The 18,577-nt window shown below is 49.0% G+C and overlaps 1 protein-coding gene across 5 annotated transcripts in view; it reads right to left on the bottom strand.

The window, feature by feature from the left end:
* The window catches only part of KCNAB2 (potassium voltage-gated channel subfamily A regulatory beta subunit 2), a 202,719-nt gene that overhangs the window by 7,515 nt on the left and 176,627 nt on the right, over window positions 1-18,577 (bottom strand). For all 5 annotated transcript variants that reach the window (XM_069079384.1, XM_069079381.1, XM_069079382.1 and 2 more), the window contains 7 exons: window positions 16,995-17,039; window positions 16,600-16,643; window positions 14,117-14,203; window positions 8,387-8,472; window positions 4,890-5,010; window positions 4,146-4,240; window positions 1,977-2,097 (listed from right to left, as the gene is read on the bottom strand). In XM_069079384.1, coding sequence (XP_068935485.1) covers window positions 1,977-2,097; window positions 4,146-4,240; window positions 4,890-5,010; window positions 8,387-8,472; window positions 14,117-14,203; window positions 16,600-16,643; window positions 16,995-17,039 — 599 coding nt within the window. The remainder of the gene's footprint in view (window positions 1-1,976; window positions 2,098-4,145; window positions 4,241-4,889; window positions 5,011-8,386; window positions 8,473-14,116; window positions 14,204-16,599; window positions 16,644-16,994; window positions 17,040-18,577) is intronic.

The raw sequence follows: 18,577 nt of genomic DNA on the forward strand, positions 1-18,577 counted from the left end.
TCCTTCCTTCCTTCCTTCCTTCCTTCCTTCCTTCCTTCCTCCCCCCTTCCTCTCTCTCTCCCTCCTTCCTTCCCAGTGGCATTGGGTGGTGTAGTACATAGAACATTGTGCCTAGAATCATGAAGACCTGAGTTTAACTCCACCTCAGTCTCTTAACTAGCTGTGTGACCCTGGGCAAGTTACTTAGCTTCTATTGTGAGGCTCCATTGAGATAATATCTGTAAAGCACTTTCCACAATGCCTGGCACACAGTAGGCACTTGATAAATGCTTGTTCCCTTCCCTTCTCTCCTTCCTTAGTAAATAAAAAACAGATACACAGCAAAAACACAGTAACTTCAGGGAGGGTGCTACCAATAAAGGGGTTAGGAAAGGCCTCAAGGAGGTGCCAACTGGACCTTGAGGGAAGACGGAAATTTCAAGAGGTCCAGGTGAGGAGAGAGTGCTTTCCAGGCAAAGGTGTGGAGGTGGGAGACTAGCTGCCCAGGTATGGGGCCCAGTGAGCTGCCAGCCGAGATGCAGGCAGAGAACAGGAGGGGCAAGGCCACGCTGGGACAAGAGCTGGTGCTTTGTCCTGGAGGCTGGAGCTTTCTGGGCAGGGCCGTAGTCCCATCAGCCCCTGTTCTTCAGGGACTCTGGTTTGGTCAGGGTGTGCCAGAGAGGACGGCTGCCTCGTGGGGAGGCTGGAGGCTGCCTATGTCCTGCGGCCGGGGTTGCTAGTGAGCTTACTTCCCATCTCTTCTGAATGCACCTGAAGCCCTGCTTAGAGTGTGAGCACCTGGAGGAGAGGGGGAATTTTTGCCTTTTCTTCCAATCCCCAGCATCTAGAAGGCAGGGCAGGGCACACGGGAAGTGTGAGTTTGTTGCCTGAATGACTGAGGAGGCTGTTGCAATGGTTGGGGCCAGAGGTGTCAATGTCTGAGTGGTGAACAAGCCTTTGTGTGTGTCCCCTGCTGGGAACAGACTTCCTCTCCCCCTCAGTCTTTTGTGGGATCAGAGACTCAGACTTGGAAGGGGCCCTGGAGACCACCAAGTCCAATCCCCTTATCTTACAGATGGGGAAACTGAGGATGAGGGAGGGTGAGTGACACTGCTAGTAAATGTCTGAGGCAGGATCTGAACTCAGGTCTTCCCGACTTCAAGTCTACCCCCCGTGACACCCAGCTAGAGTCTTGGGTTTTCACCAAGGCTGCTGAAGTGCTGCCTTTGACCTGATGCCTATCCCGTTCCCCTTGTGCTGTTGGGGTTCTCTCTGTCTCCCAGACACCCTGGATACATTTTGTACAGATTCTTCATGTACTGATGTGTGTTCTGTCTCCCCCATTAGACTGGAAGCTCCCTGAGGGCAGGCTGTTTCATGTGTGTCTTTACTGCCTCAGTACCTGGCACAGAGTGGGCCAAGTCGAGTCAAATCAACAAACATGTATTAAATTCCTACTCAGTGCTAGGCACAAGGCTAAGCTCTAGGGATTCAAAGGAAGGCAAAAAGTGGTCCTGCCCTCGAGGAGCTTACATTATAATGGGGAAGACAGCATGTACATTATTAGGTACACATAAGATACACAGAGAGGCTGAGGGGAATCTCAGGGAAGGACTGGGAAAGGCGTCTTATAGGAAGTGGGATTTTAGCTGAGAATTGGAGGGAGCCAAGGAAGTTGGGAGGCAGAGATGAGGAGGGAGACCCTTCTGGGCACCGGGGGCCAGCCAATGGAAATGCACAGACTGGCAAAGAGGCCAGGTGCTGACTGACTGCCAGCTGATGGGTCGTGGCCTGAGAGGCACGTGGGTGGTGATGTGGTGGTAACAATGATGGCGATTCCTGGGGGGGGCTCTGACCAAACAATAAGCACTCCACTGAGCTCTACAAGGGTGGAAGCCTGGGAAAGCAGCGGATACTGGGCGGGAGGAGTCCTGAGGGGAAGCCATCTTTGCTCTCCTCCAACATGGCTTCCACCCCCAGCCCACCCTCCCTCTTACCGATGGCCAGCTGGGGCAGCGTGCAGCCCAGGCGCTCGGCGATGGCTTGGAGCTCCTTCAGCTTGGCCTGCTGGCGTCTGCCCTCCTCACTCAGGATCTTGTCCTTTAGCCACTGGTATCCCTGGGATGAAGGCAGGAGAGAGGGAAGGGGAGAACACAGCAGGTCAGGAGGGGCCTCCCAAGGCCCACAGGAGAGGCAGCTGTGGGGTGCCTGCCTCCAATGTGCTGCTCCCAGCTGAGCATTCAGTCAAGCACGTTTCTTCCTCCTTTTCCAAGTCCTGAGGCTGCCTCAAGCCCCTCCCAGTCCAACACTCTTGGCCCTGTTTCTAAACCTAGACCAGGACACCCTATGCCCTGCTGTGGGCATCTGTGGCACTCCAGCCCAGTCTCCTTCGTTCCAGAAAGCCACTTGGGAATGGACCAGGGATCAGAGGCCAGAGTCCATTACCCACCCACAGCACATGTGGGTGGTCACCTCCCTAGGACAGATGAGGGCAGCCTCCTGCACCAGCTTCCCTGAGCTTTGTGGGATTGGAAGTTCAAGGCAAGAGACATGCATCTGGTAAGGGGGAGCCAGGAATGAGGCCTGGACAATGCTTCCACTCTGCCCCCCCCCCTCATTCAAGTCAGTTCCACAATGGCTGTGAGGGACACACCATGTTAGGCACCAGAAGCCTGCCCTCGAGGGGCTCACATGCAACAAATGCACAAATCAAACTCTGTCACTCTCAGAATGACGGGTTAGACTACCAGGGGCTTTTAAGGCCTCCTCCAGCCCTAAATCGACAATTGTCTGATCTGAAAGTTGGGAAGGGAGAAAGAAGTGGGAAGCAGGAGAAGGGCAGGAAGAGGGGGTCAGGGAAGGCTGAACCCCAAAGGCAAATGAGGGTTGGGAGAGAGGGAGACTGTGGGGGGCGGGCCAGGAGGACCGGACAGGGCAGTCAGTTAAGGTGCACAGAGGCAGGATGAGACGGGGTGCTGAGCTCGGGGTCCTGCTGGGCTGGGATGTCCAGGGCATGAAGGGCACTTCTGTGGGGTAAGGCAGTGAGATAAGAGACCATGGGCTGAGTCCAAATTGGGGAGGGCTTTACATGTTAGCAGGAGGTGTGTGCGTGCTATTGTCGAGGCAGCCACTGAAGGGTTTTGGCAGGGGACAGACATGGTCAGGGCTGCCAACACTCTAAGGCTTTCCAAGAGCTTTTCATATATTATCCTGTTTGGTTTTCACTTCAGTCCTGGGAGGTAGGTACTATTATTGTCCCCATTTTATAGTTGGAGAAACTGAAGCAAACAGAAGTTAAGCTACTCGTCCAAAGTCACAGAGCTGGTTAGTGTCTCCCAAAATGAGCAAGAGATCTGCAAGGGGGTCAGCCCTTTCCCCTCCAATGACTGGGAACCACAGACCCCAAGCTCCTCCACAAGGTTCGGAACACCCCTGCCATCTCCCATCCCTGAACCTTTGCTCATGCCGCTCCTTCTGCCTGGAAGGCCTTCCTTCCCTTTCTTTGTTGAATTCCTATCCAGCCTTTAGAGACCAACTCAAATCTTGCCTCTCTTCCAGGAAGTCTGCCATGATCCTTCTGGGCAATAATGAATTTTCCTCATGTCTCCCCTAGTCTGCACCTCTCAGGTTTTCTTATCACAGAATATGCATTTCAGTTGCAGAAGTCTATGACTTAGTATCTAACTGGTAGCTCTTCAGGGGCAGGGACTGACTGGGGCTTGTCAAAGCTCTGTGTCTCCTCCAGAGCCCGACATAAACTCAGCACACAGCAGGCGCTTAATAAGAAGAGGTTCTTTCATGATCCCAGCAACAAGCACACAGTAGATACTCAATAAATGCTTGTTGCTTGACTGAATGCTGTGTGCCAAGGCACTTACAGGAATGGCCACGTCGCCTGGGAGGGCTTTGCTCAGACCGCAGCAGCTCTGGGGGAGGGGGGTTTGCTAGACCAGCGAGGGGCCAAGCCCTGTACTTGGAGGGCTCAGTGATGCAAAGACAGATCACCCCTTCACATACTGCCCGAGAGGTGGCCGTGGCCCATTCTTTGGGAAGGCATGTAGGGCTTCTGCTGGCTGCCGAGCTCCAGGTGGCAGAGAAGGGAGGGGCCTGCTCAGAGCTCCTGGACCCAGCCCCTTCTGGGCTCCCCAACTCAGGACTTGCTTTACCTTCAGTGAGGCCCGTGAGTAGGGCGGGATCCCACTGTCATATTTTCCAGAAACAATTCCACATGCGAGAGGAGACCAGGTCATTGCACCCACACCTGTGACAGAGGGGAAAAAAAAGGTTTTATCTGTCTGTCTGTCTGTCTATCTATCCATCTATATCCATTCTATTCATCTATTTATCAATTGATCTACCTACCATCTATGCCTCCTTTTATCCATTCTATTTATCGATCTATCTATCCACCCTTTTATCATCTACCCACCTATCATCTATCCATTCTTCTATCCATCCTTCTGTCTATCTATCCGTCCATCCAGATCTACTCTGTCCATCCATTTATTGATTGGCTATCATCTATGCATCCTCCTGTCTATCCACTCATCTCTCTATGCAGGATCTAGTCTTTTGGGCCCCAGCTCACGCAGTGGTGTGGGCGAGGGCCCCTGGGATGGGACACTTCCTTTCAGATATGTCTCTTCCACGGACATCCTCCTGAGTGTGATGTGGTGGGCAGAGGGCAGGACTTGGGGACTTTCTGGGGAAACGCTTCCTGTGTATGTCCTCTGGGCCTCAGTTCCCTTCTCTGAGGAAGGAAAGGACTGGCCTTGGGTGACCTCTGTGGTCCCCCCCTTTCCCAGCCTGGGCTCTCTGGCTGATGTCACTCCTTCTAAGGTGATTCAGGGCCTGGAGGTGTCCGGAGGGTGGACCCTGGAGTCAGAGGAGCTGGGAAGGCCAGGACCTACCTATTTTGTGGAACAATTCCGGCAGCTGCACCTCCACCTTCTCCCTCTGGAACATGTGATACTCAGCTTGTTCGCAAATTGGGGGGATTAGGTTAAATTGCCGAGCCACGGAATATGCTTCCTGCCAAGGACAAGACCACACACACACACACACACACACACACACACACACACACCCTTTTACAAATCAGTAGGCCAACAAGATTCAGGTCAGATACAACAGGTCATGTCAATAAATCACGTGTCCAAAGTCATCTCATAAAGTGTAAAGTGCCATGTATGTCAGAGGTCATGTAGTCGAAGCCCATTTTATGGACAAGGACACTGACTTGTCACAGGTCATAGAGTGATTATGTGGCTGAGGGAGGATTTGAACCCAGATCCACCAACTCTGAATCAAACATTCTTTCCCCTGCCTCAAGTGACTGAAATCCAGAGCATCTGGACCTTATGTTGAGAGCTGCTTGGTTAGGATGTCCGGGAAAAGAAGAGAAAGGCAGTGAGATGAGAAACCATGGGCTTATCTATCTCCCAGTAAAGGAAGGGATACTTCTATGGGTAGATCTCCACGTGGTGGGCCGTGTTCTGTCCTGAGTCCCATGTCGTAGGAACACAGACAGTGTCAGAAGCAGGAATTGACCCCATGTCTTTTTGGTTCCATTTCCACTATTCTGTACTTTTTGTTTAGTCATTTTTCTATCGTGTCTGACTCTTTATGATCCCATTTGGGGTTTTCTTGGCAGGGATATTGGCTGGAGTGGTTGGCCATTTCCTTCTCTAACCCATTTTACAGATGAGGAAATTGAGGTAAACAGGGTAGAGTGATTTGCCCAGGGTCTCACGGCTAGTAAGTGTCTGAGGCTGGATTTGAACTCAGGAAGATGAGTTCTTGACTCCAGGCCATACTATGCTGTCTTTGTACAAAAAAAGAAGAAGGGGAAAAAACCAGACCCCAGGATGAGGAAAGAAAAGCCTGTGTGGCGGAGTAGAAGCATCCTGGCAGGCCATCTGGAGACAGGCTCTCCTCTTAGCTCTGACAGACCTTGGGGGCTGGGAAGCTCCATCTGGGCCGAGGTCCTCCTCAGCATCATTTGCAGTTAGGGAACCTTGACCACTGCAGATGCTTAGAAATTAACAAGACAGATGTGCTCTGGAGGCCAATGCCATGGACCTCTTAAGGTTATCTCTGGGAACCAGACATGGTGATAGATATTCAGGGAAGCTCTGTATTCTCTTACCACCTGGGTCACCTGAACTCTCTTACAGTGGTTGGGAGCTTTTGGACAGGTTGGGCCTAATCTCAAGTGGGAATCCCATCTGATTTTCTAGGGGAATGGAGACTGTGGAGAGTAGGGGGCCGCTGGTGGAGACTCGCATCACTGAATGTCGAGGAGAGTATTTATGAGAAGGGCACAGGAAGACTGTGGGCAGGAGATGGCAAACAGAGGCTTGCTGGCTACAGAGAGAAATGGATGATTCCCTTCTTCCAGCCTTCTCCCCTGACGCCATATTAAGTCAAGAAGTATCTAACATGCCCTGTTCTCTTTCCCATCAGACCTGAGAATAATTAAGAGGCATGTGTTGGAACTGGGTTCCCAAGAGTTCTTGCCTCTTTAACTCACCATCAACATAAATGCTTGCCCCAAAACACAGGGTGGGAGGGAGAGACAGGATTGCTGAGTGGGCCCCCACGCTTATTAGTTACATGGCCTTGGGGTCAGTTGTTTTTCTCTGAAGCTTTTCTCAGTTGCCTCCTTTGCAAAATGGGGACAATAATCCCTGCCCCTACTCACAATCAGGGGATTGCAGAGTTGGAAGGGGCCTTAGCAGTCAGCTAGTCAAACCCATATGTTAAAGGGATATCTGCTTCATCATCTCCCAGGAGTCCTCTGGTCTCTGCCTGAGGAGCTCCAGAGAAGGGGCAGCCCCTGCTTCCAGAGACAGCCCCTTCCACTCTGGGATAGCTTCCTTGGCTGAGCCAAAATTTGCCTCCCCACCAATTCTACCCTCTGCTCTAGGTTCTGCCCCCTGGGGCCAAGCAGGTCAGGCCAATCCTTCTTCCTTATGACAGTCATTCAAATCCACCCAGGAAGATATCATGCTCTCCACCCCCTTCTCTAGTCTTCTGTCCTCAAAGCTGAGCACCCCCATGCTTTCAGTCAGTCCTCACATGGCATAAGCCCAAGGCCCTTCATCATGCTGGCTCCCCTCCTCTGGACATTCTGCAGCTTCTCCATATCGTTAACATGGGGCACTCAGAGCTGATCCGGATGTGCTCAGTGTGGTCTGACCAGGGCACAGGATGCAAGGCGACCACTTCTAGCTGACTATGAAGATTGAAGGAGATAATGCCTCCAAGGAGATGAAGCCCTTGGCACTCTAGAAGACCCACACCAATGTGATGTTTTATTTTCATTACCATGATAATCATTAAAACCTGAGGTTTGTGGAACAAGCCCTGGGAAGGCAGACCTGGGTCCAAGTGCCCCCTCTGCCACTTCCTACCTGCATCATCACGACTGAGTCATTTGACATCCCTGAGACTCAGTTTCCTCATCAGTAACACCTTGCTTCATGGGACTATTATGGTAATTAAAGGAGATCTTGGCTGTTGAGAGGCCACACAGCATAGTGGAGGGGCCCAGGATTTGGAGCTGGCAGGGCACGAGCTCATAGCTTCCCTCTGGTATTTGCTAGCTGTGTGACCCCAGGCAAGTTCCTTCGGGTCTCTGTGCCTTGGTTTCCTCATCTGTAAAAATGAGGGCTTTGGACTGGATCAACTCTAAGTAGCCTTCTGACTCTAATTCTACGATCCACTGGTATTTACAAAACATCCAGGCGATGTGAGGAAGGTCCCCCCTCCCCACTCCCCACCCGCTTGGTGTGTTGGATGCATGAAAGAATGTGGAGAAGAGCTGTACCCAATGGCTTGTGAGCACTGGTGGAGGGAGCACCCACACTGAAGAGATCTCAGATTCACTGGAGGACTAGTCATACTATAACCTAAAAAGTCTATTACTATTTTTATGTGTGTAGAGATCCAGCCTTGAAGTCAATAAGACTTTGGTTCAGGTACTACCTCTGATGCATATTGGCTGTGTGACCCTGGGCAAGTCACTTAACAAACAAGGTCTGATTTTCTCAATGCACCAGGCAGCTAAGATGACAAATTACAGAGTTGGGGCCCATCTACACTGGTAGAGGGTGTTTCCTTATTGGTAGTTTCTTATGCCAATGAAATCAGATCTCCAGGTCCCATCTCCTAAGGGATATTCTCATATATAAATGTATATTTACATATGAAAATGATATAATCCGAGTTTCACAGGTGTGAGTCTGAAATGGTGGGGAGGATTCTCTGTTTCAGTGAAACCACAAAGCCAGCCCCTGTCCCTGACCCATAGTCACAGACAGCTTGGCCCCTCTGGTCAGCCTTGACCAGCGGGCTGGCCCATTGCCTTCTCAAAGGTCATTCCAGGTCTAGGGCCCCACAGTACCATTATCTCCATGGAGCTCCAGCGGGATGTACCCCAGTACATGGCCATTCCTTGGTTGATGACGTGCGTCATGGCTCGGACAGTCTCTGTCATGAAGGAAAGGGAAAGCGAGCGGGAAGACGTTATGATAGTGTGCTGCCTGGGGAGCATCTGGCAAATTAAAGGGCAGGACACCAAGGGGAAGAAGGAGAGATTTTACTGCAAAGACATCTTGCAAGCAGTGTATTTCCAGGCTTCAACTGTGGTTACAGGAGGGATTTTCAGGGGAAAGGAATTAAAAACAAGCAAACACAATGAAACAACAAATAAACCCAAAAGGTCGATTTTAAAACAATTCCCCCAAACACTTAATTACAAATTTCTCTCTCTCTTAAAAAAAAGGATCCTGTATGAATGTGAGCTTTGACTGTGGCAGGTTAGGCTGAAATGAGGGAATGATGAGACCAGAGAGATGAGATTTAAGAATCTAAGTATACCGGGTCTCTATTCTGGGGAAAGATAGAGATGTTTAATCATTGGGCTTGCATGAGGTCAGCCTAATGAGCTTACAATTAAAAAGGTGAGACACAAGAGAGAGCCATAGGGAAACAAGGTCTGATTTTACCCATTTTCATCCTCTGGATTCAGGTCTTATCAAATAAATACTGAAAACTAGAATGGAATGAACCATATTATGGTATTCACATGGTCACAGGTAGGGCTGTAGGCTTAGGTGTAATCTGGTATGCATAGGGAGATGGGGGCCAAGAGATGGCATTTTCCCATTTAAGCTCAAACCAATTTTGTCAGGAGCTCAGGCTCCCAGGCAGGGGCTCGGGAAAGGAATCTTGCAGGAGTGGCCTTGGATGACCAGGGTCTATTCCCTTTATTCAGATACAAATGGCGTTTTGTGGGCAAGAGCTGGAAGACTGTCCATTCTTCTCTTCCTGTTGCCTTCTTCCTTCCCATCTGTTAAGGAACTCCCATCACAGAATGGCAGATTGTTGGGGAGAAGTGGGAACTCTTGAATTTAGGTCCTTAGGGAGGAGTACTGATGGGACCTACAGCTCCTTTCTAGGCTTGCCCTGAGAGCCACTGGGAATTCTGGTGACCCAAAGAATAAATACTTGGCAGTGTCTAATTGCCCTTTTAAGGAACAAACCAAAGGTGGGAGAGGGGGCAGGAAAAAGAAAAGAAAACAAAATTGACAGGATGGAATCTTCCTATTGTCTGAATTTTGGAGGAGCAGACACCTGTTGATGGGAGAGTCTCATCTGGTTGATTTGGTCCCATGGATGTGCTGCGGCATTTAAAAGGGGACAAGTTGGCTTCCAATTGTTATAATTTCACCTAACCTTGGTATGGGCTTCCTGATGCATTGGGTCATCACACTGGATTGTCCCAAGCTCCCCAGAGGACTTCTGGGATGCCGGACAGGGAAGATGGCCCTAAGGATACAGTGCTTGCAAGGCAGATTGCAAAATGTAATGTGGAAATGACAGTTTGAGAACAAGTGTTTCTAAAAACAAGTCATTAACATTTCACCACCTCAGAATCCTATCCACTGCCATGGCTGAACTCCTTTATACTAAGGTGGGGATGGGGAAAGGGAGGTCACTGGAAAGAAAGGGAGGTTAGGTTTGCCCCCAAACCTGAATTAAGCCTTGTATCTGGCAGATACTTCTCAGCATCACAATTCCTCAGGCTTCTCTTAGAACTTAACTCTCAGTCTTCTTATCTTTGGGATGAGCGTATCGGACTAAATCATCTTCAAGGCCCGTGACATCTCTATACTCTATGAGTCTATGACCTCAGACTTGGCCCAGGCAACCTTTCTCTGTCTCCAAGAGTCACCACACGAGCACGCATGCCACTGTCATTGTGTTGTGCCTTGAGGAAGGCTTTGCCACAGACAGGTTTGCAGTCACTGCCAACTCTGGCACGCCTGTTCCCATTGGCTAATTGCCTAATCCCTAATTTGGGTGATATCCATCTACAGGGAGGGAAGGCCAAGAAGGCCCAAGTCCCATAGCTGGTACTTCTGGGCTGGTGTTCTAGGCACTAGTCTTGGGAAGAAAATAGTTCATGCAAAGTGCTCTGGAGAGATTACATGTAAACTTCTGCCCCTGCTGGGGAGCATGTTTTCATCTTTCTATCATGGACTTCTACCAATGTATAGTGGTTCCTGATAGCATCAAATTTAAATGTGCTGGAATTGGAGTCAGAAGGGATGAGGGCTTAAGATTCTATCTCTGACACTGACCAGTCACCCAGGGTGACTGTGGGCAAATGACTGATACACAGTAAATGCTAAATAAAGGCCTATCGATGGACTGACTTCTTTAATCTTCTGTTTTCTCATCTGCAAAAAGGGTAGTAGTAATGATAATGAAAGCTGTAGCATTTAAGTTACAGGGCTGTGAGGAAGACCATACCGGATCCCCTTAAAGTGCTGCATTCAGTAATTATGTTAATGCCGTTATGACATAGCGATGAGATTCTGGGATAGTTTTGTGGGTTCTCCGACGATAACTTTGTTTTTAACACGGAGAGGCTGAGGTGGGGGGGGTATCCCTGTGTCACAGGAGGGCGTGTGCTTTCTGTCCAACCCTGTGGTCTTGGGTTCTCTTTTATGCCTGCCTTGCTTTGTTAAATTTTTAGAAACACTCTCAGGAACACCTGCTCAGGAAGTCAGCCATACAGTTACCATGCAGAACCACTGCCTGTGTTTCTTTTCAGCCAAGACGCTAACTACACATGCCTTCAAGAAAATAGCCAAAGGGGACAGAAGAACAAAAAACTGGATGCATGCCCATACACACTCCCATGCAACCAGACGCAAGCACACACACCCACACTCACGTCTACACGCCTCCCTATCACCTCATGTACACGGCCACCCATATTTCTTGCCCTTCCCAAATTAAAAATAATAATAATAAATCCGTCCCAGAAAGAGGTCTCTGGCACAGTGCACTGAAATGTCCCTTCCATGCAATGACAGGGTAAGGAGTTATATTAGGGTGCAGGCTTGTGGGAAGGCATGATTCCTGTAGAGATAAAGCTGACAGTTCGGTAATATCTTGCACAAGATTGCTAACTTCCGAAAAAGAAAACAATGTCACTCTATCACAAGCAGAGAGAGAGAGAGAGAGAGGGAGAGAGAGAGAGAGAGAGAGAGAGAGAGAGAGAGAGAGAGAGAGAGAGAGAGAGAGAGAGAGAGAGAAAGAGAGAGAGAGGAAAAGAGGAGAGAGAGAGAGGAGAGAAAGAGAGGAGGGGGAGGGAGAGGGGGGAGAGGAGAGACAGAGAAGGGGGAGGAGAGAAAGGGAGAGAAGAAAAGAGGAGAGGAGAGAAAGAGAGGAGAGGGAGAGGGGGGAGAGGAGAGAGAGGAGAGAGAGAGAGTGGGGAGGAGAGAGAGAGAGAGAGAGAGAGAGAGAGAGAGAGAGAGAGAGAGAGAGAGAGAGAGAGAGAGAGAGAGAGAGAGAGAGAGAGAGAGAGAGAGAGAGAGCACAATCCTGACTAGAGCTGGGCAAAAGAATCCCTGGCTTTTCATTTGAAAGCAGCTTTCATCCGGGCCTTCAATGCCTGTCCCCAGGCTACAATTCAGAATACAAGTCAGAAGAGTCTTTGGCCTGGTTTTGAAGGTGCCCCAGGATGCCCCAAGGAAGATGGCTGGGCCCAGCCCTATATGTCAGGGTTCTGATGTCAGCAGCCCCAGAAACAAGGTTGGCCAGAAGAGACCAGTGATTTGTTTTCTTTCAATTCGATATCTGATATTATTTAACAGGAGAGAAGGGACAGAGCCCAACATTACAGATAAGGAATAGAAGCAGTCAGTTGTCAGAACCAATTGGCCAGTTGGCAATGGGGTGGTAACCCACATAGGTGATGGATGCCGTATTGCCTTATTCTTGGGGGGGGGGTGCACAGGGATTTAGTGTGGAGTGACAGTCTGGCCCCAAAGGCCATGGGCTTCTTCCAAGTTTTGCCCAACTCTAGCACTCATTTTTCTGGGAGAAGAAGGATACAGTCAGTGACCTCTCCATGGAGAGATCAGGTAACATGGCAAGGGGGTGAACCAATCAGCAGGCAGCCCAGCAGCTGGATAGGGCCAACCAAACAACCAGCAAGCCTACGGGGAGTTTGCCGTAGAGTGAGCTGGCACTGGCCAGCCGGCCATCTGGCAAGAAATGCAGACTTACCAGCTTCCACGCTACGCCTCTGAACAGAGACACTGGTCTTGCAAATGTCAAGGTCTTGGGAAAATGGGGATGAGGGCCCGGACTACACGCCCAGGGGGCCGCTGACTGTTCATGCCTGGTCAAAGCCCACCCGCTCACTCCTCCAGCCAGTGCCCCCTGAGTGCAGCAGAGATGTGATGGGGCTCCACCGTTATCCCTCCCCCCAAACAGGGAGGAGGCCCCCAGGCAGAACATCACCTGAGGAGCTCTCTAGCAATCCAAGCACGCAGGGGTGAGGGGAGGGTGAGGGCAGGCATGCAGAATAAGGGAGAGGAAGAGAGGAAAAAAGGAATGAGGTGACCACATGGACTGGGGAAGAGGAGGGGGGTATCTAGGACTAAGAGGCTAGCTGATTTTTTTCCCTTTACTTGCAAGATGTTTTCAGAGGGCAGTTTTTTTTTCTTTATGCATTTTATGGAGAAGTTTGTCATCAGGGGGGTAAGGGAGTAGTGTAAATAAAAATACAGAATCTGTCTCATAAAATGCCACTTGGACACAGAAGTCAATAGTCGGACTGCGGGTACTATGTACCTTCTATGATGAATGTTCTTGACTTGGAAGAACTAAATGGGTCCCCTGGTGATAAAAGAAAGATTTAAAGAGACCAGAGTTTATAACTGCTGGAATACCGTAAGGCACGCTATGACAAAGGGGGGCAGGCGGGGAGGGGAGGGAGGCATAAATCACCTTTCAAAGACCACTTGTTTTAAGGAAAATATATAGATACAAATAAATAGATGGGGGATGGTTGGGAATCACATCTCTGAGGCCTGATTTTCTATGTTCCTGAAGCAGTGAAACAACTGAGGAGGGAAGAAGGGCCTGCAGTGGAGGAGAGGGGGGGCCGATGGGCGGGCTCAGAGAACCAAAGACCAAAATAAATCAACCCAAACTGCCCTTGTAGCACTGAACAATGCTCCCCGGGCATGAGAGAAGATGCCTGACTCACTCCACCCCAAAGCAAAGGACATTAAGACGCCCAACAAAACACAAACAGGACAGATCATAGGATTAGTGGTGACCCCGCTTCACTAAGGAGATGTTAACTTGGGGGAGGGGAGTTCAACATTTCATGCAATCAAGAAACACAGAAGGTGAGCACAAGGTTGGATGTGGAACCAGAGAGGCGAGGACAGAGCCTCTGTCCGTCCTCCCAGCAAGGAGATGTTGGCAGAGGGACTTGAGGAAGGGGGTGCCAGGTGGAGAGGTGCCTGGGTCTCTCTTCCAGCAGGAAGGGTCTGGCCCTCTTACGCTACCTAGTAGCCCTGTTGTTTCCAGGCCTGGGAAATACCACCTTCCCTAGCCAAACCACAGACATGGAAGGTTAAAAAGTGTCTCCATGGCTTGCTGATTGGCTCCCCACACTGAGCCTGCCCCACATGGTCTCATGACCTTCTGGTGTCAGGCTGTGGGATCAGCTACCTCCCTTCAACATGCTTCCATCTCATGGACAGTCAAACCTGGGCCTGGGTGGGGACATGGTCATTGGTGTTTTATCAAGAACACCTACCTTCCATGGGAGTGTTAGGGTCGGGTCTGTTGGCAAACACCACATCCACATACTCTAACTGGAGCCGTTCCAAAGAGGCTTTCAGACCTAGAGAGGGAGAGCAGCACCATCAACAAAGCATCCACGGATGGCCTGGGACACCTGTGCAAGGTGCCCAGAATTATTTTGGTCGATTGAAAGGCAGAAGAGGTCATTGGGTTAATTCTACACAAATGCATGGTGTTAATCAAGCTATTAGCAAGCACTTATTAAGAGCTTGTTATGTGCCGGATACCATGCTAGATGGCAAAAACAATAAAAAAATAGAGATGAAAAGTTACATAAGGTAACGCAGCAAGGTGGGGAGAGTAAGGAGGAGAATTCCTAGAGCAGTTCAGCGTTTTAGTGTGGATGTTTCAGCCCCAAAGTCAGGAATGCCTCAGGCCCACTGCTCTCTTTCCAGGAAGCTTTTACCTACAAAAATCTAAGGTCAGTGGGTAGACCCCAATATCTTTGTGACATAAGGAAGGAGAAGTATTGACTTAAGATTTGTCCTCAAGGGATAAGAACTCAGGAATGGAGGGAAGCCGAGTGGGAATCCAGGACTCCCATCTCCCGGGGTTTTGGTCTCAAAGACAAACCTTGCATGTGTTAAGGGACCCTCCTTTGTGGGGACATGCAGCTGTCATGTTTCCTTGTCTACCGTGGAAGTTTCAGGGAGAAGGATTTAGAAAGATGAGGAGGTTTGGCCAAAGGGATTGGGCATGTTTAGCCTAGAGATAGGCAGATTTGTGGGGGAGCTGTAGCTGTCTTTTAGTATTTGAGGAGCTATATCACAGAAGAGTAATTAGACTTGCTTTAATTGACTCCAGAGGACATAACTAGGGGCAATGTAGGAAGGGGAGGGAGGGAGGGACAAAGAGGTCACTTTGGCCTGGATTAGATGAAAGGAAAACATACTAATAAATAGAGTGGTCAAAAAAGGCTGACTGGAAAAATATCAACCAACCAACCTAACAAAAGCCAAGAGGGGACGGGCAGCTTCGAGAGGTGGTGAGTTGCCCATCACTGGAAGTCTTCAAGACAACTTGGGAGGACCACTTATCTGAGTTTGTAGAGGAGATACTTGTATAGGCATGGGTTTTGGGGCTCAGTGGCCTTTGAGGTCCTCTCTAAATCTGAGAGATAGGGACTTCGGGCATCGGGATAAGAATGCATGGGAGGAGAGAGGCCCTACAAAGGGTACCACAGGACCCCTTTCCATGGACGTAGCTGAGAAAAAATAGGACAAATAACTCACTGTAGTAACAGTTTTCTCCTGATTCATTATCCTACAAGTTCAGCTATGCAGTGAGTCAAACCATCTCCCCAGAAAAATCACTTACCAATATTGGGTGAGTTTAGTTGCATTCCCCTCAAAGAGTGCTAGCTAGGGTCCTATAATATCTTAAACCAATAGATCAAGTCCCAAGTCGAAGTTTTAAATGACTTAGATGGGGGGGTAGGTTGAGGGGACTTCAATCTCAGTAAAAGTCAATAAAGCAATGTAGCATCTGAAAAAATCTAAAGGTTTCCCCTTTATGTGTTGCTCCCCCCCATTAGAAATGTAAGTTCCTTGAGGCCTCCACACTTTGCATAGCGCCTGGCATACAGTAAAAGCTTAATAAATGCTATTCATTCATTCATTCATTCATAACAGAGGTAGAGTATCCAGAAGGAGGGAGTTGAGACAGTATTCAGTTTTGGGGGGCCACATTGGTAAGCTCCATTGTGTACCAAGGAGGATGACCAGGATGGTAACAGGAATGGAGATCATGCCATCTGAAGAATGGTTGAGGAACTGAGCACAAGACAAGAAGGGTGTGGGTGTTGTGTGGTGGGGACAGGTGGGGAGAAGGGCATGAATAAAGTATCTGGAGGGCTGTCGTGTGCAAGAAGTATCAGCAGTGTTAATGAAAAGCAATGAGGCCGACTGGGGCTCTGTGTAAGGAGACACTCACTAATAATTAGGGCTATCCATTAGCGGATGAAAGTCTATGCGTGCTGTGGGTTCCTGGCTTACTGGAGGGCTTCAAGCAGAGCTGAGGATGGGAGAGGGGACATGTCAGAACAGGTGGTATGAGAAGTCCCTCTGCCTGGGGTTCCTGTGATTCTCCATGGAGGAGGAGGACTGGATTATATGAATCTGAGGTCTCTACTAAAGAGACTACCCTGCATATAGAGGTCAGAAGACGTGGGTTCATCCTGGCTCGGCCCCTTTGCTGGCTGGGTATCTGTTAGCCACCCCTTCTTGCCAAGCCTCAGAATCCTCATCTGAAAAATGGGAACAATGATCCTTGAACTACTTACCACTCAGGGTAGTTAATGAAGATGGGATGAGAGAACACTTGTGGAGAGCACTTTGTAACCAGCAAGCTCTTTGAAAAACACGAGCGAACCCTCTTGCTCGTGGATTCTTTGGTAACTGTGGTCTGTGCATTAATGGAGGTGGCTGTGGGCCTTACCTTCTATTATGTGCTTTCTGGACAGGCCTCTCTCGGTCTCTGCTCTGAAAAACATGTCAACAGCATGTATGAATCACAAATCCAATTTCTTTTGTCCCCTTATCCAGATTTTGCACTGTCCATGAATGTAAACAGAGCCTCAAAGGGGCTTCTAACCATGCCTGGATTCTCTAAGGAGCCTCCCCCTCCATACTGCCTCTGTAACTGCCTGATCCTCTGAGCCAGCAGGCTCTCACTCCTGGAGGTCTGACTAGGGTCTCCCCTCAATGGCTACAACCCAGGATGACCCTGATTGTGGGCAGAGTGCCTTACTGATCACTGCATAAGACTGAAGGGTGACAATGGGATTGGAACCAGTCCAACAAATAACTAACTAAATAAATAAATGAACCTACTTTCCGCCCCAGAAGATTTTGGTTGTAATGACCAGGCTAGATCGTCTGTAAAAAAGAAGAAAAGAGGTTATTGTTCCTACCATGAATGGGTGTGATTACACACACACACACACACACACATATGGATTGGTCATAGTGCCAATCCCAACCATCCCCTGTCACCAACATCTATCAATCAGTCTTTAAAACACAAGAGGTTGACTCAATCCTTTGGTCTTACACAGGATGGCCCATTTACAAATGGCTTTACTTGCGATCATCTGCACACAATGTGCTTTTAAAAACAAATATGGAAGTCAGTGAAGAAACACAAATGCTTTCTTCCCCAACAAGTGATGATCAGGAACCACACAGATCTTGGCTCTGGCCAAGGGTGGGCCTTGGATTTTAATGGCCACGTATAAACAGGTCCTGAGTTGGCACCTGGAACCTTTCCAGCTCAGAAGGAGGCACTGGAGACTGTGCTTCACTGACTAAACCTCCGTAACCTAGTGTTATTACCTCCATGTTGTGGGGCATCTCAGGAAGACACAAGCAAAGGGCCCAGAGAATGTCCACGAGCAGCCCAGTTAAGGCTGGAGGGATTCCTCTCTGTGTTAGTCTCAAAGGGCTCAGTTCTTAGAGATCCTCTACAAAACCAAGGGAGGGGTCTTGATTTAGGTCAATGAAAATTGTCAAAGCTCCCCAAAGGATTAGGTCAGCACAAAAAGTCCTCTGGATGGCAGTCATTGCCTTTCCCTTGGGGGCCATGTCCCCACATGAAGCCAAAGGCAACCAGGAGCCTTGGTTTCCCGCCGTCAATACTTAGAGGTCTCTACCACCACCACTATGCTGATGGCATCACCATGCTGCTTCCAGACAGCACTGCCTACAGGCCTAGAGGATGACCTAATATTTATTTCCATATGTGTTCACCTAAGACATAATCATGAGATTTGCTAATAAGTGCAATTTCCTTTAATTATGGAGTGGAGAGGAATTTATTTTAGGATCAATTATAGCAAAGAAACAACCTTGATGGGACCCGAGGAGGGGTGTAAATAATTAGAGCTGTGGCAGCTTCTTGAGGAACAACGGCTGAGATTTTAAATGGCACTTGAGAGGGAAAGGAAGGAGACGAGGCACAGCATCCTAATTACTTGTGACATTTCTGAAAATAAAGACGCATTAACCACTGTGCTCATTTGCCACTTCAGATGAAATCACATCCAGTGGTTTGGAGGACCTGAGATACGAGCAAACACCCGGCTAGGTCACAGCACGAAAGGAGGGCAGTGGGCCTTGAGGAACTCCAGGTATATTCACCTGAAGACAGATGTTCAGCTGTGGGCAAAGGAGAGACAGAGGAGAACCCTGGCCTGGCTTAGACTGAGTATGAATCAGCTGAGATGGAGAATGGCTAGAAGGATGGATATTAGCTATGGGGATCTGAGGCTACATCTCTCCAATTCAGTGCATTGCAATGCAATTCCAACTCTAAATCTATGGTCCTATGATATTAACTCAATTCAATTCCAGCTTTAAATCAATGATCTGATGAATTCAATTCCAGATGCAAATCAATAATCTTATGAATTCAATTC

Source organism: Petaurus breviceps, unplaced genomic scaffold (assembly GCF_028583685.1).
Source record: "Petaurus breviceps papuanus isolate PSGF00001 unplaced genomic scaffold, PetGlider_PUasm1.0 91041, whole genome shotgun sequence".
NCBI classification, from domain to species: domain Eukaryota; kingdom Metazoa; phylum Chordata; class Mammalia; order Diprotodontia; family Petauridae; genus Petaurus; species Petaurus breviceps.